Source organism: Notolabrus celidotus, chromosome 12 (genome assembly GCF_009762535.1).
Source record: "Notolabrus celidotus isolate fNotCel1 chromosome 12, fNotCel1.pri, whole genome shotgun sequence".
Lineage (NCBI taxonomy): Eukaryota > Metazoa > Chordata > Actinopteri > Labriformes > Labridae > Notolabrus > Notolabrus celidotus.
Window position 1 is genome coordinate 16610569 of NC_048283.1, and position 25069 is coordinate 16635637.

A 25069-nucleotide genomic window follows, 5' to 3' on the forward strand; every position below is an offset into this window, starting at 1 on the left:
CCTTTTGATGAAAAACAGATCAAAATCCAAATTTATCTGTTCAAACTTTTTGGTTTTGAAGTGACAAATTCCAAAGCATGAGCTATTTAATGAGAAGTTTTGATGTCTAAGATTTGAGCATACATAATTTTTGGAAAATGTGCGTATAGTTATCTCTTCTGTTATGGAGTTTATTCTACATCTGAATTTAAATCTTAATAAAAGTTTATTCAAATCTCAATGTTTACTGGAGTACTTTTCACAAGTCACTCATACTAGATGGCAAAAACAACAACAGAAGAAAATGTTAAAATCCAGATGGATCATATCATAATTAGGATTTTTTTAATGACACTTAACTCAAAACAAGAAATAAGTAGTGGGTGTCAAAGAAAACATTCAGATCTGTATTTGAATTGCATAGAAAGCCTTTCAGTTGTACTACACCTAAGCAACAGGTTATATGCATTAGACTCGTCTAACTTTAAGTTATATGGCTCAAACTACCTACACTAGCAGCTAAAAAGAATCCTCTGAAGTTAAAACAACAAAACTGTTAGGCTCAGGATAATCAGGAACATTTAGATTGCTTCTCTGTGGACTTGGGTCATATTTTCTCACACCAGACTTGTGTGCGTCCACTACCGCAAACATTCACCACTTGAGGTTGTGTTACTTTGAGTTGAGATGATCATAACTTTTTACAAGCGGGGTTCGCTAGTATCTGCTGTTTGCACATCTAGCAAGAGATTCATGGAGAATGACGGTAGTAGCCTCTACGCTGGAGGATTCCACAACAGCCAGTGCAGCCATTAAAGAGGTGTTGGTAGGTAGATTGAAAGACACATGGTAAACGAATAAATAACCCTGATAAAAGAGAAAATAAGGTCCCAATAAGTCATGAGGTTACAGATTGACTTGAAAACATTGGCACATGGTAGCTTAGACTTCTCAGGACTTCGAATGAAGTCAGACAAGACTCTTGAAAGCTTGTTTTGCTGTACATCCACTGTCTTTTTGGTCTTGGAAATGTTTTCGAAATGTTTTAGCTCTGATGAGAAAACACTTCATCAAGGGTATTAGACCTCTCGTTTTTTCCTTCACCTACATCTGTTTGCAAGCATGCTTGAAATCTGTGCGCTTTACCCAGCATGCACGACTCTTCTCTCTGCCATGTTTTCAAATGAAGTTATTCCCACCGTTGCTGATGAGCTTTCCTTTCTTCTTGAGTCTCTTCAGCAGACAGGAGGCAATGCCTAAAGCTCCACCCTTCAAAAAGCGAACAAAGTTGTCTCCAACAAGAGGGCCCATGGCAAACAGACCTGACTCCTTGGTGCACTCAAAAGTGTAGGGGTGGATGTCGATGGGGTTCTGCTTGCAGTTGATTGGTTTTGTTGGATCCTGACTCAGGTACTGACCATGCCCCTTCAAGAAAAACAAGTTAGGGTTGGTCCCAATGAGCACCAGGGCCATGGAGATCTTGAACGCTTTGAGGGAGTTGTTCCCCTGAAGCAAACACTTCATGTCAGACTGGAAGGACACCACACAGTGCTCGGGGAAACTGGTGTAGTCAGGAAACAGTCCGACACCGGAATTACCAGCCATGTTACCTGCTGCAAGCTGGGGCTTTGGGCACATCTTGGCACATACTGAAGAGGCAATACTCACTGTCAGGGGTCTGTTAGAAGCAGAGGAGGGGGGCACATTAATGTAGGTCTGGGAGCACATCATGTTGTAGACTTTGTGGTACTCTGGGTACAGGGTTTTGGGCAGCTGTTTGAAGATGAGGTCTGGGTCGTCTAGGTTCTTACGAAAGACATGCAACACTCTGATGTTGCTGTTACAAGCACACAGCACTGCATCTGCAGCGCTTAAACCAGCACCAACAACTAGAATTGGATCAGACGTTATATCCAGTTTTCTTTGGCTCACGGCCAAACCCAGGTCTGAGATGCTGTGGAATACAAACGGTAGGTCCTCTCCCTCTACACCTAATCGCACTGGTGAATCAGACGCACCAGTGGCCAGAACTACGTTCTCAGCAAACACAGAGAAGGGGACATGAGTGTTGTTCTGAAGCTGTTGGTATCCCCTCACTTCCCAAAGAGCACCCCCTGCTCCATTGTTTAGACACTCAACTCCATTTCCTTCAAAGCCTTCAGTGCCACCATCACCCACCCCTCCATCTCCTTGTTCAGTGTGCCCATTTTCAAGACCCTCCCCTTCATGCCCTCGGCAGAGTTTCTGGACACAGGTCACATATGTGTTGTCCACAAAATTTGTCTGGAGGCCCTTTAGCTTCACATAGTTACGGTAATAGGATGAGATCTCCTCTGGGGTGGCTCTGTCACTGGTTACATCCCTGCAGAGAATAAAAGATGAGGAATTAATCTGATGTTTCAACCATGTCTTTGCTGGCAACACTGTCTTCTTTCAGTACCTCCGTTTCCCATTGGTCAAGTCCCTGTAGTTTACCCCAGGTAGCTCCATCCAGATGCCAAGACTGATAGTCAGCATAGATCCTTGCATTGCCTAAGGGGGATAGAGATCATTGTAAGAGAAGGACAAAAACAAACGGATTGACAGGAGATATTTATCTCCAGTGTTGCAGCTTACATGCCAAGCGCCCCCAGGTGTTGCCCTCCCAAGCACCAGATGTGGGATGTGATGCTGCTTTTCCCTCCTCCACTGAAGGACAGGGGGGAACTCATAGCCAAAGTCAGCATTGGGGTGCAGCAGTGAGTCAAAAAGGACAGCCACTGGGTTCCCTGATCTCCCCTCGAGACCTTCACTCAAATATTCTAAATCCTGCAAAGAAAAGTTCCTATCATGATACATGATACTGTGATGAGGTATTTATATGCAAGGGATTGGTAGATGTTTTACTTGTTCTGTGATGGGGAGGTGCTTGGTCTCCTGGAGTTTCCTGTACAGTATTGGGTTTGGGTGGACAGTTGCCGGATCAAGGTAGGGCTTGTATCCACTGAGAAGGTATGACAGACATATTCCAGATGGTCCATTGCCTAAAAAAAAAAAGGCAGGGTTGGGTTGGGATCAGAATGCAGCACTCTGCTTTATTTGATCAACAGAGGTGATGGAACAATAACAACCAAGTATGGGTAAAAGTGTAAATAGAGGCGAGGAGGTTTACCTATGATGACCACAGGGACAGTGGGTGGGTGCTCTTGTGGCAGAGTGGTCTCTTCCAGAAGAGGCATGGCTGCAGCCTGGGCCAGAGCCGGCTCTGAGGAGGAATGATAGAAATGTGAAGAAAGTTCTGGACATTTCTGTATCCATCCACTTGTTATTCAAGTAAAAGTAGAGGCCCCCTGCTCCCTCTGCTTTCATGTTTCTGGGTCAGATTATTCGATCAGGTTCAAACCGGCCTGCTCTCATTGTGTCTGACAATGTTGTTGTTGTCTAATGTTAGCTTAGATCCTGTCTACGTCCACCATCGTCAGCTGACTAAAACACGCACGCTGAACAGGAGAAAAAAAAACCTTTATCCATCCTGTTATTGTGCTTCCACACACATGACCCTCCCTGTCTGTCTGGGGCTTCACACACGTGGAAACACCCAGCCACAACACAACGTTCCTCACTGACATTTTGTTCTTTACAGTCCCGCCAACGTCCACACACCCCCTGTCCTATCAAACGAGGCCTGCGGCAGGGCTAGCCGGTGTTAACCCCAGTGCCGCTTCCCAAACAAAAGGGAGTCCTAATCAGATTTATGTAGGGCTTGGGTCTGTTGTGAAACGTTGCCGTTGAGCATGTGTAGTGTGTGTTTGTCTGTTACGCGACAGTGCCTTTGTGTGCCCGCCGGGCAGCAAATCCCCCCAGATCACTCCTCCGAGTGGGCCCTAATCCCACTGGGCCTGTTTATGTCTTTACCGCCCCTTTCAAAAGCAGCAGGGTCACAATGTGGTCCTGGCATGCTGACAGACTAAACCATCAGGGCTCCTCCTCTCATACCCCGCAGCCACCACAACCACACACACACTCACCCACACTCCCGCCAAAACATTACCCACTACAGTGCCCACTGCCCCTTTTTCATAACCATGACACTGCCCACTCTGCTTTTGTCTTACATCCCAAAACTTTGGCTCCCTTTCCTTTCATCTTCCCCTTAAAACTTTCATGTCTCCCTGCCGCCAATACAGTCTGTCTCATTATACATGCTCCCTTTCCTCCTCCCTCCCACTGTCTGTGTGTCTGTAGACTAACGGGTTGTCTTTGGTCGTCGGCCTGTTTACCCTTTTCAATGAAAGCACTGGGATTCCACACATTGCCCGTTCTGTTTGGAGAATGCCGTGCCTCTGATTGGCAAGCCGATACTGGTATTTCCATAACACTGGTCAGTTTGACCAACCCAGCAGTGTTAACATAGAAAGCCCCCCCCCCTTTTTTGTTTTGATGATACTTAAACTTAAACCACCATCAACCATGATCAGAGCATACCAAAACGAGTCCCTTTCTGTATGTGCAGTTTAATTCACAAGCTTTAAGTCTGATTTTAACATCATACCCTATTTTGTCAACTTATACCATTAAACCAATCCACAATCCATTAATGAAGGAAAGGTCAGAATAAAAAAAAGTATATGGTAAACAAAATTGAAACTTTGGGAACAATATGGATGTAAATAAAAGCAACTTAAGGTCATTTTTTTTTTCACTTTTAGGAGCTTTAAACTGCACATCAGCTACTGACCACGGAAAATTAAACCATAGAGCAACATGAACTGTCTCCTAAAGATGGTTCTGTTATTCTCTCTTCTGAATATTCAAACTTAATCTCAAAGTTTTTCTCCACCACATTGCACATGATTATTCATCATAAAACCATACCTTGCTGTAGTTGCATTCAGTGCGTTTAATGAGTGCAAATACTACACAGCTAGTGCAACAATTGTATTCTGTTGCATCATTTGCTGAATTTATTCAGTTACACACATAACAAGAAATGAAACCACAGTGTTAATAATGAAAATAAGTTATACACTTTAAATGAAATGTAGTCATGTAACACATCCACAACCAAAATTTGATATCAGACAAAAGAAGGCGTGCTACTTTAAGGTATTTGTGGTTTGTTATCCTGTGCTCCTGTTCTTCTATGTACTTAAATGTGTGTGTAGAGAGGATGGATCATGTTTTCTAGGACATGTTGTACTGGGTATTATTGACCAGATATGGAAAAGAAATGGAGCTTAATGTTAAGCTGTCATAAAAAAGTGAAAATGAAAACAGACCGGTTAAAAAAAAACACATTTTATTTTACTTTTTAAAGAAGCAATTCTTGCAAATATAGGGTAACTGCCTGATAACCAGATTGACTTTTCTTCCACATACAGTAAAAAAAATCTGCTTACAGGGTGCATTAGGTTTTTACAGGCCTACAACTACAGCCTCGATGCAACTTAGACTGACTAGGACTGAGCAGCCTTGAGGTCGACTACAAAATTAGCTTTACTGTACCACATGACATAGCCTACAAAATGTGTTACAACACAAGTGATGGAGCAGAGTGATGTAGCACTCTGTTCCCCCCCTCATCATCTCACATCATCCTCATGGAGCCACATGCTCAAACCTCCAACTACATAGCCCACTGCTCTGACTCCTGGCTGCGGGTCTCCACAGTCTGCATCCAATAAGACACAAGGAGCACATGCGACAGCGGCAGTGTCACCATCATTGCATAATTTAGGTCAAACACACACTCACGGGCATCCACAACACTCGGCCAAGAACAGGGTCCCTTACCGCGTTGTGATGAGTCTCTCTGTCTCCCAGTCGCGTCCTCTTATCACGACCCACGGCAGCGTTTCAGACCGTATAAATAGGCAGACATCAGTGGGAGGACCTATGCAACTGTCCGGGGTCTTGCATGAGATAATCAGCCAACCTCTCTCTCGTCATCACACACACTTACCCCTGTGCTGTTAAATCCGCACAGACCTGGTTTATTCAGGTCTGATATGCCTATTAACGTCGTCTGTGGAAGAGATCTTCCTTGTGTCTTGATTGCCAGTATGTGTGTGTGTGAGAGAGAGAGAGAAAGAGAATGAGAGAAAGGGAATGAGTGTGAGTGAGAAACCGGGTCCTGCTTTTGCTTTTGTCGTCACATGCGCATCTCACGCTGCACCGGCAGGCGTGAGGGAAGAGAGCCGGAAGATCCGAGCATCTCTCATCAGCATCCTCACAGCGCCGCCGACTCTCTCTGCTCACTGAGTGGGCTCAAAGTAGGACACTCTGTGTTCAAGGAATGCAGAACCCAAACACTCGGGACGACTCAGCGATGCGCAAGGTTTAATCTCACCAAGTGTAGACAAATATTCAAAGTAGCCTGTAGCCTATATTCTCCATCTACTTTTGTAAAAAAAAAAAAAAAAAAGTATAATAAATAAATGAAAAATGTATCTGAACCCTCAATCAGAGAGTCTAAAGCTGAAATATATTTTTTCTTGTAGCTACACTACCAGTCAAAAGTTTAGAAGCACCTTCTCGTTCAAGGGTTTGTATTTATTTTAATTATTTGAAACACTGTAGATTAATACTGAAGGCATCAAAACTGTGAAAGAACATATATGGAATTATTTAATGATCAAAAAAATATTAAATAAACCAGAATACGTTTTATATTTTAGATTCTGTAAAGTAGCCCCCTTTTTCCTTCATGACAGCTTTTCTCACTCTTGGTATTCTCTCAGTCTGCTTCATGAAGTGGTCTCCTGGAATGGTTTCTAATTAACATGAGTTAACTTGAGTTGTTCAGAGGTAGGGTTAGTACACAATGGATAGCCCTATTTGACTACTGTTGTAAACCATATTATGGCAGAGCCATATTATTTAATAGTTTTGATGTCTTCAGTATTTATCTACAATGTGGAAAATAATTAAAATAAATAAAACCCATTGAATGAGAAGGTGTGTCTACATTTTTGACTGGTAGTGTATATGTTTTTCATTGCAATCAGATGAGATCTGAGTTAATTTTCCGAATCAAGGAACATTAACTCACAGTTAATTGAAAAGTATTCAGATGCCAATGAGCCAATTAAACTTAAGTTTTAAGCTGAACTGATGTTAGGAAGAAAGCACCGTGTATTTTTTCAATTGACAAATTGCCCAAACTTGATCTACTACATTTTTTATAACAAACAACTCATTCATTTTGTGAGAGTTGTTTGTGTGCAAAACCCCTGCGACGCATCTTTAAAATGGTCTATAGGCTAAAGAAAAGATCCAGTTTTTCTGAGAAAATACACCAAAGAAGTACTGAACCCTGTGTTTGAAGGGGCACAACTGTATTTTACATCTTTATTTTTAAAACAAAAAGCCTCAATAGCTTTTCTATAACATGATGTGTGCCACACATAGGTGCCACATGTCAAAGTTCTGGACTGCTGGAGATAGATGATTCACAGCAGCTGTCACTCAAAGAGTAGAGCCCTGAAAATGTGAATGGTTCAGTATTTGTAAGGAAAAACTATAGAGCAACAGTGGCAGAAAGAATGGACAGATGAAAAAAGAGGAAGGCAGTGTTTCTCTGTGCAGCCTACAGTGGTGGACAAAGTACACAGCTTCATTACTTAAGTCAAAGTATAGATACCCCAGGTCAAATATTACTCCAATACAAGAGAAAGTTACTCTTTCAGATTATTACTTGAGTTAAAGTACTGAAGTACTTGCTTTTAAAAATACTTTAGTATTCAAAGTACTTCTTAAAAAATCTCTAAATGTTGTTTTTTCACAATACACAAGTTCAGTCAAGAATGCATAGAAGTACATTCTGTTACATTATGTTTATTTAGAAACCATTAGGCTAATTGAAATCTCTTAAAACTATACCATGGAATAAAAACAGAAACTAAGCTATCCAAGCACAGACACCTTAATTTAAAATGTTCATTTGGATTGAAATAAATGTTACGTAGCTCAACACGCTTTCTCAGGTTGGACTGTGAATGTTTGTATGTTTGGACAGAGTGGGAAACAGGGAGAACATTTCAAACGCTACATATCATTCTTCATTTCAAAAACCTCTAACACAGGCTTTGTGGCTTATATGGGACCTGAGAAATGAAATTCCGTTCCATATCATGCGACAGCTTGTATTTTTATGACAATAAAAAACCTTGAATCCTTGAATCCTTAAAAGATATGACCATGGGTGCTCAGGTGGAGAATTATAGCCATCATTACCACCTCTAAATGAACTGGCTGATCTGAGTGAAATTTGCTCTGTGTTTGCTCCACGTTCAACCGTGGAGACGCACGATATACAGGTATGACTAAACCACTGAAACAAACAGAAATACACAAACATATTTTACTGTCTTAGGATCAGATTTCAGAAAAGAGGAGGAAATTCATGAGCTGACTTCAAAGCAAAAGTAGTGAGTAACTAGAGCATTTATAGAAATGTGGTGGAGTCAAAAGTACAATACTTGTCTTCTACTTGGAGTAAAAGTAATAAGCTCCCCCCAAAAATAATACTCAAGTAAAGTACAGATACTCAAAAAATGTTCCTCAGTACTGTACTCAAGTAAATCTACTTTATTACTGTCCACCACTGGCAGCCATCAATTAAAAAGAAAAGGATGGTGTTAAAGACTGGGGGGACGGCTGAGGTGGTCCTAACCAGGCTTAAACTGGGGCATTATGGGCTGACCAAATACCTTAAAGTCACAGGGAAACAATCAGATTCAGTCCTTTTCTCTTGTAGAAGATATGGGCATGAAAATCGGATACTGTACAGAGAATTGTTTTTTAAATCAACCGGCCTGTATGTCAGAATATAAGTAGGTATTAAAACCTAGCCTGTGGAGGGCAGCATTACACTTCCCAGTATACAGCCTGCCGGAATATCATTCGAGGAAGAAGAAGAACACGAGTAGAGCCCCGCCCCTTTGGTCCATGAGCCAATCAATGAGCTGAAGACAATCCACCACTTCCGGTCCCTCTCACAAACCCAAACACATGTTTATAGCAGTTAGCTTAGTGAATAACGTCAAAGGAGGTATTAAACATCACTGAAGATGGTTCAGCTCAGTAGAATCTGCTTCAGGAAGGTAAGTGCCGTCATGGATTTGTATCTCCTGTGAATTCAGTCAACAATGACCCCTTACCGAGAGTTCTTACAGTGACATTGACAGACAAGCTAACTCACAATCAAAACATCAAGACACGGCAGACGAACTTCATAAGTGTTGATCAACTTTTTAATGTGGGTACTTACACGTTCTTGTCATAATGTTTTCACGGTGGTTTTAATTCGCGTTATTCATTAATAACAAGGGGGTATTTTACCACTACTCTCTGGCTTTACTTTATTTATCCCCGGGGTACGGTGGCCCTGAAGGACAAAACAAATGTACAAAAGATGAAACACTTTTACAAAGTTGGAGACAAATTTTACAAACGATGGAACACTTTTACCGTCAAGTCTGACTCCTTTAAGCCTGACTCCTTTTAGCCTGAGGCGATGTGGTCTGAGGCCGTTTCATCTGAATTCACATGATGAAGGTTTTGTGGAGTTATGACGGAGCTTTCCAGAGACATGATGCTTTTTCATCTGAGGTCTGACACCTCTCTCTGAGACCTGAGGATGTCCTAATATGTAATAATAATAATAATAATAATAATAATTTTATTTGCAGAGCACCTTTCAAAACCAGGTTACAAGGTGCTTTACATGGGCAGCAAGATAAAACAGGCAGATCATAAAAACACACAAGTCAAGATAAAGAAATAAAACATGTTCCCCTAAGAGAGATCCAAAGGAATCAAATTATTTTAAAATATATTTCTTAGGATGGTTAAAATAAAATAAAGTCAAATAAATTCAGATAAAATCTGGGAAGGCTCTGCGATAAAAGTATGTTTTATGAAGGGATTTAAAAGAGCTCAGTGACTCAGCTGACCTGATCTCCTCGGACAGAGGTTCCAGAGCATTGGACCCCTCACTGCGAACGCTCTGTCCCCTTTTGTTTTCATGTAAACCATGTCAATCTCCATTTGGTTTCTCTCCATCAAAACAAATTAATGACTCCTCACTCCATCACTTCCGGATCACTTCCAGTATTTGGAACATTCCCTTTCTGTAAAAATGAAATGTTAATTTGTTTCAGAAATGGTAAAAGTGTTCCGCCTTTTTTAAAATTGTCTCCAACTTTGTATAAGTGTTTCGTATTTTGTAAATTTGTTTTGTCCTTCAGGACCACCGTACCCCGGGGATAAATAAAGTATTTTGAATTGAATTGAATTGTAGGCATGCATGTTTAGTGTCCTATGAAGAGAGTTGATGAAGCCAAGCAAAACAAAGACCCTCTTCTGAGCATATAACTAATGTTTGAGCTCAGCAGTTGTTATGCTTTAATAAACAGCACCTTTTCACACATGCTAACCCAGAAGTCAAGCATGGAGTATCTAAACACTTACACATAACAGTATGTCACATTCTTATTATTTAAATGAAAGCTGCAGAATAAAGACTAGGAAGTGGACCCTGAATGGGGATTATTGGGTGTTTTGTAAAAATGTAAACATTTAATTACAAGGATAACAAAATACATTGCAAGACTTTTAAAAATGTATTTCATGAGGAAGTCTCATCCAGAGAAATAATATTTAGACCGAGCAAAGATAGCAGCCGTATGAATCAAAAACACATTGAAACAACATGAACCAGATAATAGAAAATCACAACAATTAAAAAAATAATTCAAGTACACAGTAAGCTTACCACATGCCTCAGACTCGACCACTTCATTTTTATGATGCCCTTACATTTTACAAGTTATATCAGTGTGTCTGTCCTCTTTTTGTCACGTTACTTCCAGTTTTTTTCCGATTGTGATGTTTATTTCTTCTACAGTATGCAAACTTTGTGGATAACCTGCGTCTGTACGTTGCTGGAGGCAGTGGTGGCATGGGTTTACCCCGCCTCGGGGGACAGGGAGGGGATGGGGGAGACGTTTGGGTGATGGCTTCAAAGAATATGACTTTGAAGAAGATAAAGGAAAAGTACCCCCACAAACGATTTATTGGGGGAATCGGAGCCAACAGCAGGTGTGTATTTACAAATATAATCCTCTTTCTTACAATCTTTCACAAAGATTGACTTCAGCTGGGGTTTTTGTATTTCAGAGACCCAGAATATTGTTCTATGACAAATGCTTGAAGCTACTGTTTGAGGTGTTTTGTGTGTTAATGGTAAAAATGTATTTATCTGCAGTGTTAGAGCACTGAAAGGAGAGAGGGGAGAGGACCGGGAGATCAGCGCTCCTGTTGGTATCATAGTCACCACAGACAATGGCAAAGTACTTGGTGTGTCATCAAAGATCTTTCTGATACTGTAACCCCATTTTTTTTGTTTAATGATCCCTTCTTTTCTTTAAACCAGCCCTCATTTAACATTTTTTTAACTATATTCACATATACATCATTTGTAGTATAAAATGAAGAGAATTAGTAACCATGATGTTGCTGTAAAATGTTAATATAAGTTTTCTATATTGTTGCTCAAAGGTGAACTGAATGCAGAGGGTGATCGTTTAAAGGTTGCAAAAGGAGGACATGGCGGCTCCTTCCACTCTTCATTTGAGCCTAAAAAGGGCCAGGTTAAACAAATAAGGCTGGACCTTAAACTAATTGCTGATCTGGGTCTTGTCGGGTGAGAGCAGAGATGCACATAAACATGTTTGTTTCAGCTGCAGCTTCGACCTGCTTTCTAAATTCTGTTTTGGTTCACTCTCAGGTTCCCAAACGCAGGAAAGTCTTCTCTTCTGATGGCTGTGTCTAATGCAACACCTCAGATTGCCAACTATGCTTGTGAGTGCACACTACACAACACTTCTTCTGGTTATTTATTCTTGTTTTGTATTAGTGGCTTTTCTAAAATCTTTGTTATTTCACAGTCACAACTTTGAAGCCTGAAATTGGAAAAGTGATGTATAAAGATTACAAGCAGGTAAGGGAATGAATACAAGTTTAAATGTCAATAAAAAAGGTTCCTTTTCTCCACTTTCTTGTCCCTGAGAGGTGTACTTGTTTATTTTTTATTTTCTGTAGATTTCTGTTGCTGACCTCCCTGGCCTCATTGAAGGAGCTCATATAAACAAAGGCATGGGCCACAAGTTTCTAAAACACGTGGAGAGGACCAAGCAGCTACTTTTTGTGGTATGTTGACAGAATGATGCATACATACAGTATATGTGTACATGTGGACATACATATTTCAATGTGATCTGAAAAGTGTGCTGAACATAACCAAGTTTTGATCTGCTGTGTCTACAGGTTGATGTCTCTGGCTTCCAGTTGGCAAGTAAAACACCGTTTAGGTCGGCCTTTGAAGCTGTTCAACTTCTGACCAAGGTCAGACAGAAAACTTAAGACTCTTTTTTTTAAATATTTACACTACCAGTCAAAAGTTTTGAAACACCTTCTCATTCAAGGGTTTGTATTTTTTTAATTATTTGAAACATTGTAGATTAATACTGAAGACATTTAAACTCTGAAAGAACACATATGGAATTATTTAATTAACAAAAATGTGTTAAACAAACTAGAACATGTTTTATATTTTAGATTCTGTAAAGTAGCCCCCTTTTTCCTTCATGACAGCTTTGCACACACTTGGTATTCTCTCAGTCTGCTTCATGAAGTGGTCTCCTGGACTGGTTTCTAATTAACATGAGCCTTGTCAAGAGTTCATTTGTAGAATTACTTGCTTTCTTAATGTGTTTGAGACCATCAGTTGTGTTGTTAAGAGGTAGGGTTAGCACACAATGGACATCCCTATTTGACTACTGTTGTAATCCAGATTATGGCAAAAACCAGATTATTTCATTGTTTTGATGTCTTCAGTATTAAACTACAATGTCGAAAACAATTAGAATAAATAAAAACCATTGAATGAGAAGGTGTGTCCAAACTTTTGACTGATAGTGTACATTACATTGTTACAACAACAAAAAATGAATTGTATTCTGAGCACAATATACCGCATGTTCTTTTCATGGGCTTCTTAGGCCTTTACAGATCTCTTATTATCTACTCCATCTTCTTCCTCCTCCTCTTCCTCCCACTCTTCTCTCGGTGTCAAGGAGTTGGAGCTGTACAAAGAGGAGCTCGTATCAAAGCCTGCTTTGCTAGTGGTGAATAAGATGGATCTGCCTGATGCAGAGGAGAAACTAGCAGAGTTGAAGGAGCAGCTACAAAACCCTGATGGTAAATTTAGTGGATTTAATTATTTTATCATTTTCAAAGGGAGTTTGAATTATGATGCAATATAAGTTATTTCAAAGCAACTAGTTCAAATATTTTTTAGTTCAAAATATCATCATGTGACTGCCACAAGGTCCCATAGCAGTTACCGTTTTGATGAATGCAATGCAAGAGCCTCTTGTCGTAATGTAAACAAGCTTGTTGGAGATCTGCAGGTCAGATTCCAAAGGCTGCTGATGTGATACATTTTCCAAGTGACCTCACATCCAGAGCAAAGGATTGAATTAGTTTGTTCCACAGTAAGAGTGTAGTTATTATAGATAAATAAGCAAATGACTGAAAATGTTCTTGACCGTTTGGAACCAAGAAGAAAAAATCACCTACTTGCATTGCCTCTAACATGTTAACAGGACCTTGATCCACACTTGGCTTGTGTTTTTATATTCTTAAAGGCTGTTTTATTTTCCCTCCTGCAGAGTTTTCTGATTTGTTGCCTGACGACATGAAACCAAAGAACTTTCTGAGCTTCAGACACGTGGTTCCTGTCTCCGCCCTCACTGGGTTTGGGATTGAACATTTAAAAAGTTGCATCAGAGAGTCACTTGATGAAAGCGCAGAAACAATCTCCAAAGCCATCCATCAAGAAAGACTGCAGACACTGAGGCACCTATCACATTAAGGTCTGTGACAAACATGGACAAGTCACACCTTCTCTTCTTTGTGCTGACAGTGTACAGATGACAGATGAGTCTCATTCTGCCTGCTGTTAAAATGATGAACTAGTTGAACATTTTTCACTGTTGAAACACCTGTGATGACAGAAACTGTGTGGTGTCAACACAGACCTGTTCACAGAGGCTACAGAGCTTGCAGGATTTCAGGATGGGACTATATCCCACTGAACCCTAACCGACTGGTGGTGTCAATCGTGTAGTGTGTGTGTGAGGGCTTGGTATTGTATAAAAATGATGAATGGGACAAACTGTTATGTCATCTCACGTTGTCTGGAAACAAGATGTGCCATTAAATAACAAAAAGAAAGCAAATCACCAGCATGAGTTTATGTATCTTAAAGCCTGTCCTAGCAGCATGCAAGTGTCAGATATCGCTACAGGGTAGCAACAGATGCACACCGTTCACAAAACTGGAACTGGCTGAGATATACAGTATCTCACAAAAGTGAGTACACCCCTCACATTTCTTCAAAAGATGATGCACAAGAAAGTCTGCAAACAATCTGCTAAAGAAAAGCAGACTAAGGACATGGATAACTGGAACCATGTCTTGTGGTCTGATGAGACCAAGGTAAACTTTTGGTTCATATGGTGTCAAGCGTGTGTTGGGGCAACCAGGTGAGGAGTACAAAGACAAGTATGTCTTGCATACAGTCAAGCATGGTGCTGGGAGTGTCATGGTCTGGGTCTGTATGAGTGCTGCCGGTACTGGGGAGCTACAGTTCACTGAGGGAACCATGAATGCCAGTATGTACTGTGACATACTGAAGCAGAGCATGATCCCCTCCCTTCAAAAACTGGGCCACAGGGCAGTATTCCAACATGATAACGACCCCACACACATCCACAAGACGGCCCCTGCCTTGCTAAAGAAGCTGAGGGTGAAGGTGATGGAGTGGCCAAGCATGTCTCCAGCCCTAAACCCTATAGAGCATCTGTGGGGCCTCCTCAGATGGAAGGTGGAGGAGCACAAGGTCTCTAACATCCACCAGCTCCGTGATGTTGTCATGGAGGAGTGGAAGAGGATTCCAGTGGAAACCTGTGAAGCTCTGGTGAACTCCATGCCCAAGAGGGTTAAGGCAGTGCTAGAAAATAATGGTGGCCACACAAAATATTGACACTTTGGGCCCAATTTGGACATTTTCACTTAGGGGTGTACTCACTTTTGGTTGCCGGTGGTTTAAACATTAATGGCTGTGTGTTGACTTATTTTGATGGGACAGTAAATTTACGCTGTTATACAAGCTGTACACTGACTACTTTACATTGTATCAAAGTGTCATTTCTGCAGTGTTGCCCCATGAAAAGATATAATTAAATATTTGCATAAATGCGAGGTGTGTATTCACTTTTGTGAGATACTGTTCAATGACCCAGCTGTTATGATCACAGAAATAGACAGAGATCGTCTGATGCTATGCGATGTTTCACGAAATCTGACCCTCACATGCTGTTAGGACAGTACTTCTAAGCAAACCAACAAAAAAACAAAAGGACAGTAATGTTGACCCTGTGCTAGCTTACAAGTTAACACATTTATTCATGCTGACTTTTTTTTAATTAATGTACTTATTATTTATTTTCAACACTGTAATCTCGTATTTTGCAATTGTAAAGTCTGCATCAGAGGGTCCTTGCACTTGCACATGTCTATCAGTCTGTGTGTGTGGGGTTTGAGGTTGGTCATATGAAAGCTGAGCAACCAGATGCTAAATCTATAGAACTAACCAGAGGAGCTTTGAAAAGTTGTGTTCACATTTGAACATGGAGAACTCATTGCAGTTGTCTTTATTCACATTTGTTCACCTGAGGCTGAAAATCACTGAGTGGCTGAATGTAATAAATGACATTGATACTGTTTAATTTGCCTGATATCTGTAACACTGACAATGATGGATCAGTGTGTGTGTTGCTCATTTAACATGTTGATTAATGAAGTCAGTTTTTTCTCACACCTGTACTGTTTGTTTCCCTCTACAGTAATATCTGATACTATGAGAAATGTCAGCAAAGACAGGAGTGTTGATGAAAGTTTTATTTTATATTAAATATATTACAATACTGAATGATTAGGAGAAAGGAAAATAATGGCATTGATTTTTGCATCATCAGTCTGTACAGCATACAGGCAAAAATTAAAGAAAAAAAAGAAAAAGCAACTGCAGTATTTAGTTTTGAACTCGCACATGTAGGGTCCTCATTCTTCCTGCAGCAGAGGGCTGATGTGTCCGGCAGCAGGTCGAAAGGGTGAGACTGGTTGGTTGGTGTTCTCCAGTACACTTAATACATTCAAGTCTCTGCCCAGATGGAGACACACGGCTCATCTGTGGGGACTTTTTGCCGTAATTATCCTCAGTCAGGATCTGTTGGCTCGACTGTGCACACAGTCAGATATGTTCGAAAAATTGACAGCTGTACATTGACAGAAAACACTGTAGCCTGTGGCGTCCCCTCCTCAGCGGTGCAATGTCCGTGACACCGGAAAGAATGTTTCGCTGTAGCACGATATATGATGTTAAAAATATAATCAAGGACTCTGAGATACTGCGCTCTACAGCCTTGGGTAGCCCAGGACACCTGACTGGGCATCTAAACACTGACAATACTAAAAGAAGACCAGAGCAAAGAAGAAGGCTCAGGTAGAAGGCAAATCATGAGCCCGTACACATCTCATTTACAACATTATGTGTGTCCAAACTTTATATGATACAGATTAGCACATGCCAGAGGAATGACCCCGCTGTTTGCCTGGGGACAAATTTGTGTTTTAGAAAAACTCAACATGTCTCCATTCAAACTCATGAACACACATAACCACAATAATGCACTTAATTACTGTTTGAATCAATGCTGTACATAATGCTGAGAAAAAAGTGGACGTTACAAAGGTACTTGATAAAAAAGATACTTGTAGCAATATTAATCCAATATTGTGAAGGTTGTATTACCTATACAGTCCTAACTCATACATGGATTACAAATGAAAGAGTGCTCACACAGGAATAAAAACTCAACAACAGCAGGATGGCAAACAGGAGGCCTTAAGACAACAATCTGAGCTCTAACTGTACAAAGAACTTGCTTCTGGGAGTGATATAAGAAAAAATTCTGATAAATCCACCTTAAATAGCAACACAGGCATCAGTCAAAGCACAAAAACTCATTCTCAATCATTTTAATCCCCATGAATTGTCCCGACTTTGCTGACTGAGGGAAAAAAGTCTTTCATGCTCTTTCCCATTACAGTCTCACAAACAGCCTACCTGGAGAAATAACTTAATTTAAAATAGAACTGTCATGCTGTTGGTCTTCACAAGCTCAAACAGCAAGCACTGTACAGCATAGTTTAATCATTTACAAGGCTAAATATCTCTGCCATTACAGCTAAATCCAAAATGCACATTTTTCAATTCCAGATTCTCACAGATTTCGGCCAACGACCTCATTCACATTGGTGACTTTCATTCTCATTACCTAAATGACCCAGGAGTCCAGTTAGAATCATGAGAACTTAATACTTCTTAACACTAATCGATGGAAAACTTCCAAAAACCACACAAGTGAAAGTGGCACACCTACAACTACACGAAACACATCTCAGTCCATTAATTTCACTCAGAAATGGCATGTTTAACTATTGAAATGACCCTAAATAATACTCATCAGCTCTGCTTCAGCAACACTCTCAATGTGCCACAGTCACATTTCCACCAATACGTCCTCAATCATGTCTGGATGTGTGTATTTCTCCCAGATAAGGATGAAACCTGTACCTAGATAACAAAAAAAAACATGTTTACATTCTGCTGTGGATGGAGGGAGCTATTTAGGTCACAGTCACACAGGAAGAAGCCAGAGGGAGGAAAGAAAAGAGGACGGAAAATAGAATCACAGACAGAAGAACGAGTGCGGGGTCTCTACACTTACCTACAGAAACTGTCTACGACACGGTACGACAGGAAGAGGAGAGAGGAGACTCCATTTTTGTACCCCCTTCAAAATAAAAGCAAAAGCATACTCTGTGTGTATTTCACTGTACATATTTACACACGCTCAAAACGGACAGGGTCAGGTTGGGTCCATGTTATTGGTTATGGTCTATAAATGGTGATACGATATGGGTTACCTATAGTGGAGAGAAAGCATCTAGGCCTACAGAAGGCATAAAATCACTGCCCCCTCGCATGCTTTCCTTTCAGATCAGACAACGGTTCTTCTCGTCTTTTCAGTAGGAGGAGGTTGCTGATACACAGGGTTGTCTCATGCATACAGTGTCGGAGTTTCTACAATGAATCACGTGCGTCCAACAAAATCCAGCGATGCAGTTTGATGCAATGACCTGCTCTGTCTCCTTTTTTTTTAGAGAGGAGCTCCAAACAACGGAGGGGCAACAGTGGTGTTGAAGTGATGAGAATGGGGTTGAAGGGGGATGTGACAGGGTTTAAGATGTCAGGACACAAAGCTAGGGGTGGGTGGGAGAGGAAGGGTTTTCCAGTCCTGTATGGGAGGCCTGAGCGGACAGGAACAGCTCAGTCTGAGCTCCAGCTGGCCTGGAGTGGATGTAGTGGTTTCTCCGACGTCTCCTTCTAGTAGAGATCCACTGAATGACGCTGTCGGACGAGACAGCCTCGGAGATGCTTGGACACACACACTCACACACACCTTTGCCTAGTTGCAATCCAGTGGGGGGTCTCTCTCTGTTTCATTGTTTACAGTCAATTTTGTTTCATTTTTGTGTTTTTCATTCGTAGAAAAGGAGACACGAGTGTAGTTCCTTAAGGTCTTTTGCAGAGTGGGTAACACGGGTGTTATATTGAAGTTTCCCACAGCTGAGGAGGCAAGAAGAAAGTATGAGAGAGAGAAAATAAAATAAATTGTAATATTTTGCCACGGTCCTTTGACTGAAACAATTACAAAAACATTTATTGTTCGGGTGGTTTAAGTGGAAGAGTAAAGTCAATCTGCAATCTTTCATTCATCAGTTATTTCTTTATTTATCATCCAGTTCAAATTTCACCTTTGTCACCTTTTATTCTATTTTTTTTTTTTTAAGTATAGAATCTTATTTTCCTTTTATGGTTTAATATTTTAGTGTTTTATTATCTTAGTAATTTATTTTATTTTATGTATTTATACATTTTAAGTATCGAGTCTTATTTACTTTTAATGGTTTAATATTTTAGTGTTTTATTATCTTAGTAATTTATTTTATTTATTTATTAATTTTAAGTATATACTCTTATTTTATTTTAATGGTTTAATATATATCTATTTTTATTATCTTAGAAATGTATTTTATTTTGGTGATTTTATTTTCCTGTGTGAGTTTTAACATCTTATTTTATCTCTAGTGTTTCCTCAACAAGATATCATGAGAGCATTTCCTCAGTTCTTTCAGCAACTTCTTTTTTATTTGTATTTATTTATTTTATTTTCATTGTTTTTATTATTATTATTGCTGCATATTATAGTGTCCTTTGCTTTAGGATTGTGGGTGGGTTTTGGGGTCGGGCTGGGTTGGGTTTAGGTTCAGGGGGGATCTTTTTATTTTTTTTGTACAGCACTTTGTGTTACAATATCATTTTATGAAAAGCACTTTATAAAAGTCTGATTTATTGATTGACTGATTGACTGATTGACTGATTGACTGATTGACTGATTGATTGATTGATTGATTGATTGATTGATTGATTGATTGAAAATGTTCTCCAGTCTGATTTAGAAAATTACAACTCTGTCAATAACCAGTTACAAATCAGGTCCATTTAGCATCCTAAATATCTAGTGATACACTTTATGTTTTTACAAAATAGCTATAACTGGCCTACCATGGGAATGTATTAGGACCATGGAAGGTAACAAGGATAGAAAAATAATTACTATGAAAAGGCAGAGGGTTGATATTAACAGGAAAAGAAGTATGTTTACTTAAACATTTTACAAAAATATTAAAAAAAAGAAACATGTTTATTATCTGAGTGCAAAAATATATTATGTTCTCTGAAATTACAATCTCAAATGTACTAGATTTTTATTTGTATTTTTTATGCTGAGAAACCACATCTCAAGATTGCATCTCAAAGATTGGATTTGACTCATCCCACAACACCCCTACTTTCATGTGTTTCTAATCAATACTTGCCCTGGCACTCTGCCTGTTGCCTTTCCTGTGGTCATCAGGGAGGGGGGGCATGGGGTACGGGTACCTCCTGCTGGACGCAATAGATCCTGTAGAGGAAGTTGGCGACTTTGCAGGGGATAACGTCCTAAAAAAAAAAAGAAGTGAGGTCATTCAATTATTGCTTCTTCTGTCCTGGTTGGTTCAGGATGAAGCTGGCCAAAGAGACAGATGGATAAATGAGGTGACGCTCAGTTAGTTGAGCTGCTTCGATATCTGTGACTTTGGGCAACATCCTCCTTCAGATGAGCTCATTATTTCCCCTTCCTACAGAAAGAGGTTGATCATAAAAGTTTTAACTAGTGCTCGTCATAAGCAAAGAAGCAGACGATAATGTAATGTGTTCAACAGCGAATAAGTGTGGCCATAGCTCAGCTTTTAGGGCCAACCTCTCTGCAAAGGAGTATACAGTTCCAGCAGCGGTGTGGACATCGTCTTTTTAGTCTCCTGCAACTCACATACTTCCCCGTGTTACAGCATTACTTTCTCATCATCAAGCTCTGAGACAACACTTGCCAGACTGAGCAGAAATTCCACTTTAGCCACGGTTGGAAAACACTCTGCTAAAGGTAACCTCTGCTTCCAGCTGAGCCAGTCATCCTCTACAAAAAAAATGTGAACTAGTGCGTGTTCAGATGAGGAATGCTGGGGGCAGTGAGAGAGATGAGGCAACTGACGGCTGACCAGACCGAAGCGGAGCCGGGTGAGAACAACAGACTGAGAGAAACAGAGGGAGAGGACCTGACCAGTAAAACAGCCACTATAAGCCTGTCCCATGTGCAGCAGCTTGTTTACACCACTGCTGTGTGGCGATCAGACCCAGGAGGGATTGGTCAAAGTAGTGGAGAGAGCTGGGAAGTTGAATAACCACTGGTTCCAGAAGCATCTTCTTCCCTACAATAAATTCCAATCTTAACTTTCTTCCCCTCAGTTTTTAAATACCTGAATTCCTGTGAAAAATGAAGTGCTTCATTAACGTTTCATCATCAGACAGCCCCCCACTTCCAGTAAAACTGATATATATGTACCCATGTTGAAGGAAATCATACGTTTTAACCCTCCTGTTATGTTCATTTCTCAGGAACAGCAATAATGTTCCTGGGTCAATTTGACCCTGGGCATATTTAATGATCCAAAAGTGTCAGAACCGAAAAAATCCCAATAAACATTTTTTAATCTCATTATTAACTCCATTACTAACCATTTAAATAAATATTTGGTGCAATGGTGTTCTTTAATCCTCACAGATCATTGTTCAATGAGGATATCTCACTTGTTTTTAATGAAAATTCACATTAAAACCTTTTTAAATGTACATTGGAAAGCCCTAAATATAAATACAATAGTTTTACCTGACATAGATTTTGTTTTATTTTGAATTTTAATTTTAATTTATTTTTTTAATGAAGTGATGTTGACAAATTGACACGAGACACCTCTCCTGCCACATGCTGCCCAGAGTTTTAGGCTGTTTTTTGCTGGTTTGGAAGGCAAATATTGCCTAAAATGTGAAATAAACCATTTTAATTTTATATGTTGATCTTCAAAATTTTTTGAACTTCAAAAAGGGTCAATTTGACCCGCAACATAACAGGAGGGTTAATACACATTTGTGGTTTGAGTCCGATGATCATTATATGAACTGCCAAGATATGTGGTATCAACATATCAACTTTCATCACATTCCCATTAACATCAGCTGAAGTATTTTTGGGGCTAGTTGACCGCTATTTGCATATTAAAAGATGAACTAAAACTACCTGCTGAAACTTGGCATGCTAATGCTAAGCTAAGAAAGTCCAAAAAACTTGATTTTTATAGCTATGTGATTATTACCTTAATGTAAATGTGTTATAAAGTGTTTCATCACAGTTATACACTGAACATTTGTCTTGTTTTTCAAAGTAGCAGACCTTTAGGAACAGGCAGTTTCATTAGGGTTACTTTGTGCCCATGTAATTGTTGCAAATATTAAATTGATATATATTAGATTTTTAAGAAGGAAAAATTAGTTCCTAAGTTTAGCTCTGGAAGCAGGGCACCCCACATCTCTCCACTCTTTTGGACCGTTATTTCCTGCAGTGTAACAACAGTGGGAAGGGAAAGAGTGTGGTCTTGGACACAGTGAACATCTACAGATCACGGTGCTGATTGACATTTTGGTGACTTTTAGCAAAGTGAAGAAACAGCGTGTGTGTAAGACCATAAACTTCCTTGTTGTTATCAAGGAATGCTCGCAGCTGGAGTTTATCTTATAGACATCGGATACTATCAGAGTAGTGGCTTACAGTTTGTGTCAGCAGCACAGTGATAATGTCAGTGCAGGGTTATATTCATTTGGCAGCAGTGACACCACAATGATGCGAAAGCATGTGAGGTCACTGGGCGCAAGGCAGGTGGACACACAGACACAACACATAACATGCTGAGGAAACCACAGACTAAGGGGAAGAAGCAAAGGAGAAAATAAAGGGAAGTAACTGTATTATGATTATAAACTTAGAAAAGGCAGTTAAAGCCATTTTTTGTTATTATTTGCAACAAGATACAGAAGGGTGATTTTCGGAAAATAAAAAACTGTAAAGTGCAGCTGATCAAAAAAATTAGTTTTCACTCAAACAAAAAGTGAGATGACATAAAATGTGAAACATTAGACTTTATACTGAAAAACATTACATTTATTTTTTAATGGTCAACAGTGAACCCCTTTAAGGAACTCCACGTTCCATCATGCCAGTTGTTAATACTATTTTCTTTGAGGTATTAGTTTTAAATTTTTGTATAAAATAGATTAGATTGTAACTTGACTAAACAAATCCAAAAATGAAACCAAAAGTGAGGGTTTTAAAGACAAGCGTGTGGGGTAGAAGACATAGTCTGAGGCAATACCTAAGGTAAGGTCCTTGAGTGTTTCTATTCACATCTTGTACCCATTTAGTTACATCATAAAACTCTGTTTTGGAGCGGGGGGTTAAATACCTGTGGGAAGGGGAGGGGGGTGATGGACACAACACAAGGAGGGAGAGAAGAGAGAAAAGGAAGGAAGAAGAAAAAGAAATTGAAAAGGACACCAAAATCTCCAGAAAAAAAGCCGGTGTGGGAGGGGAAAGAGAGGAAGAGGAGATATTTTAGGAAAGCAGAGCAGAGCAAAGATATCTTGAACAAACACCAAGATGCAATCGAGAGAATGGTGAGAAAGGTGGTGGACAGACCTGTGTGTGGTTTCTGATGAACACGGCACCATGGAAATCACAAACAACTGTGTCGCGTGGTACAGGCTCAGTTGCATATTGGCTTCATGTCACATCATTCCAAGCAGTTAGCTTCTTGCTGCTTAGTCAGTCACATGCTAGCAGTGAGAGCAGATGCACTGCCCAACTATTTAAATGCCAAAACCTTCAAACCGACAAACAAACATCAAGGCTGGGGTGCAGCTGATGCTCACAGCTCATGGACAGTCAACAGGCAGAAATGCAAATGCTTTAAGTTTAAAAGAATCCATGCAGCCTCACAAGCCAGACAAGAGCTGTGAGTTCACACACTGGAAGTGACAACGTGATCTCACCGTCTCGTCTTGTGACTTGACTAGCTTGCAAGACTCAGTGCATCTGTAAACCTCTTTCTATTTCTGTTGTTGAATTTTATACAACTGTTTCTTTGGGTGTTGACTGTTATGTTCTTTGTTTTCTTGCTGTCAACAAATCTAACGAAAAGCAAAAAAACAGCTCTAACTTGGTCAGCCAGATGGAGGCAACTCTGCTGGACCTCTCACTCGATGTATTAACTAAGTAAACATTTTTAGAATTCATTTATTACATCATTTGGTCGACTGGGGTCTTTTTCAGTACATCACCTTCCTTGTAAATGACGTTCTCAATGGCAGTTAAAGCTGCTGTGAGGAACTTTTGATTTATATCAATTTTGGCGCCCCATGGTGGACAAAGTGATACCTCTTATCTCTTGTTCTGTACATGCAAAAGTAGTGTTTTCAACAAAAACCTCACCCTGCTGTCTTTTAACAGCCAGATTTATCACTCAATGTGATTATTTGCCACGAAAACAGCCGAAAAAGGATGTTTCTAAAGTCAAATGTCAATCATGTGGTCTGACACCTACCCCCACTGAGGGGAATAAGGCATTAAAAATGACAACAGAGAAGGTATCAGTGTTGTTATTTATGGTTCTGTTTGCTTTTGAAGGTCATAAAGAGGCAAGGGTATGTGCTAGCATTAGCTGTTCCCTGTGATTAACACATTGCTAATACTGTGGCCTCCCACTGAGGACAGAGGAGAATTGATCTAAATCCACTCTCTCATCGAAATATGGTCACTATTTTACTTATTGCAAACAATACCCAGCAAATCTATAAAATGAATAACCCTTTTTATACATGTTAATGGGGATGTCTGCTAAATTACTGAACAAGTATTAGAATCTTCTAAAACGTCATACAAAGGTTGCTTTATTTATGTATGAACAAGCCTCTACATTCGGACACAGTAAATGGCAGTATGCACTCGCCGTTACATGCAGAGAAGAAGACCAAGTGCAGCTGCAACAAGCTGACGCAGGAGTTAAAATGGCATCACCTGTGTGGATGTTTTGCACTGTTTCAGAGGAGGATAATACAATTGCAATTTGCAAAATGCACCACATGTATTCTGAGAGGAGGAAAAAATGTCCTTGAAAAGTGGTCATGTGGCCACCCAAGATGTACTGAAAAAATATGAAGCAGCAGTAGACAAAGCTAGCATTAGCACCAAAACAACAGTGAGTGCTGTAGGGCTGATTCAATGGGCATTTAAAAACCTCAGAAGGTTTACCAGAGACGAACCAAAGCTTAAGCAATTAATGACAAAATCACTGATTTTACTCACTTAATGAGACACTTTGCCGGAGGTAGAGGACCAAGGACTGCGCCAGGTCATGGTGTATTTTG

General features: G+C 40.0%; 3 protein-coding genes across 3 annotated transcripts in view; 1 reads left to right on the forward strand and 2 right to left on the reverse strand.

The window, feature by feature from the left end:
• Nucleotides 1–302: 302 nt before the first annotated feature.
• osgin2 (oxidative stress induced growth inhibitor family member 2) lies at nt 303–6192 on the reverse strand. The gene is made up of 6 exons (XM_034697393.1): nt 5752–6192; nt 3131–3223; nt 2866–3002; nt 2596–2787; nt 2420–2511; nt 303–2341 (listed from the first exon to the last, which is right to left on the reverse strand). Exons 2-6 carry the CDS (start codon nt 3195–3197, stop codon nt 1159–1161), a joined length of 1671 nt encoding a protein of 556 aa, XP_034553284.1. The 5' UTR covers nt 3198–3223; nt 5752–6192; the 3' UTR covers nt 303–1158.
• Nucleotides 6193–8903: 2711 nt separating this feature from the next.
• Nucleotides 8904–14267, forward strand: gtpbp10 (GTP-binding protein 10 (putative)). Its single transcript, XM_034697394.1, has 10 exons — nt 8904–9062; nt 10868–11061; nt 11228–11319; nt 11521–11665; nt 11750–11823; nt 11910–11962; nt 12064–12171; nt 12289–12366; nt 13098–13221; nt 13695–14267. Exons 1-10 carry the CDS (start codon nt 9030–9032, stop codon nt 13895–13897), a joined length of 1104 nt encoding a protein of 367 aa, XP_034553285.1. The 5' UTR covers nt 8904–9029; the 3' UTR covers nt 13898–14267.
• A 1705-nt stretch (nt 14268–15972) lies between these two features.
• adam22 (ADAM metallopeptidase domain 22) overlaps nt 15973–25069 on the reverse strand; it is an 81198-nt gene continuing 72101 nt past the window's right edge. The window contains exons 31-32 of the mRNA XM_034697499.1: nt 20095–20218; nt 15973–18781 (exon numbers count right to left, since the gene is read on the reverse strand). Coding sequence (XP_034553390.1) covers nt 18761–18781; nt 20095–20218 — 145 coding nt within the window. The 3' untranslated portion in view covers nt 15973–18760. The remainder of the gene's footprint in view (nt 18782–20094; nt 20219–25069) is intronic.

Excerpts from the sequence above, each read along its gene's own strand:
- osgin2 (XM_034697393.1), bottom strand. The coding sequence starts at position 3,197 with ATGCCTCTTCTGGAAGAGACCACTCTGCCACAAGAGCACCCACCCACT. Across the intron at positions 3,003-3,130 it reads TGTCCCTGTGGTCATCATAG|GCAATGGACCATCTGGAATA; the intron begins GTAAACCTCCTC and ends TTTTTTTTTTAG. Across the intron at positions 2,788-2,865 it reads ACCTCCCCATCACAGAACAA|GATTTAGAATATTTGAGTGA; the intron begins GTAAAACATCTA and ends TTTTCTTTGCAG.
- gtpbp10 (XM_034697394.1), top strand. The coding sequence starts at position 9,030 with ATGGTTCAGCTCAGTAGAATCTGCTTCAGGAAG. Across the intron at positions 11,824-11,909 it reads TCAGATTGCCAACTATGCTT|TCACAACTTTGAAGCCTGAA; the intron begins GTGAGTGCACAC and ends GTTATTTCACAG. Across the intron at positions 13,222-13,694 it reads GCAGCTACAAAACCCTGATG|AGTTTTCTGATTTGTTGCCT; the intron begins GTAAATTTAGTG and ends TCCCTCCTGCAG.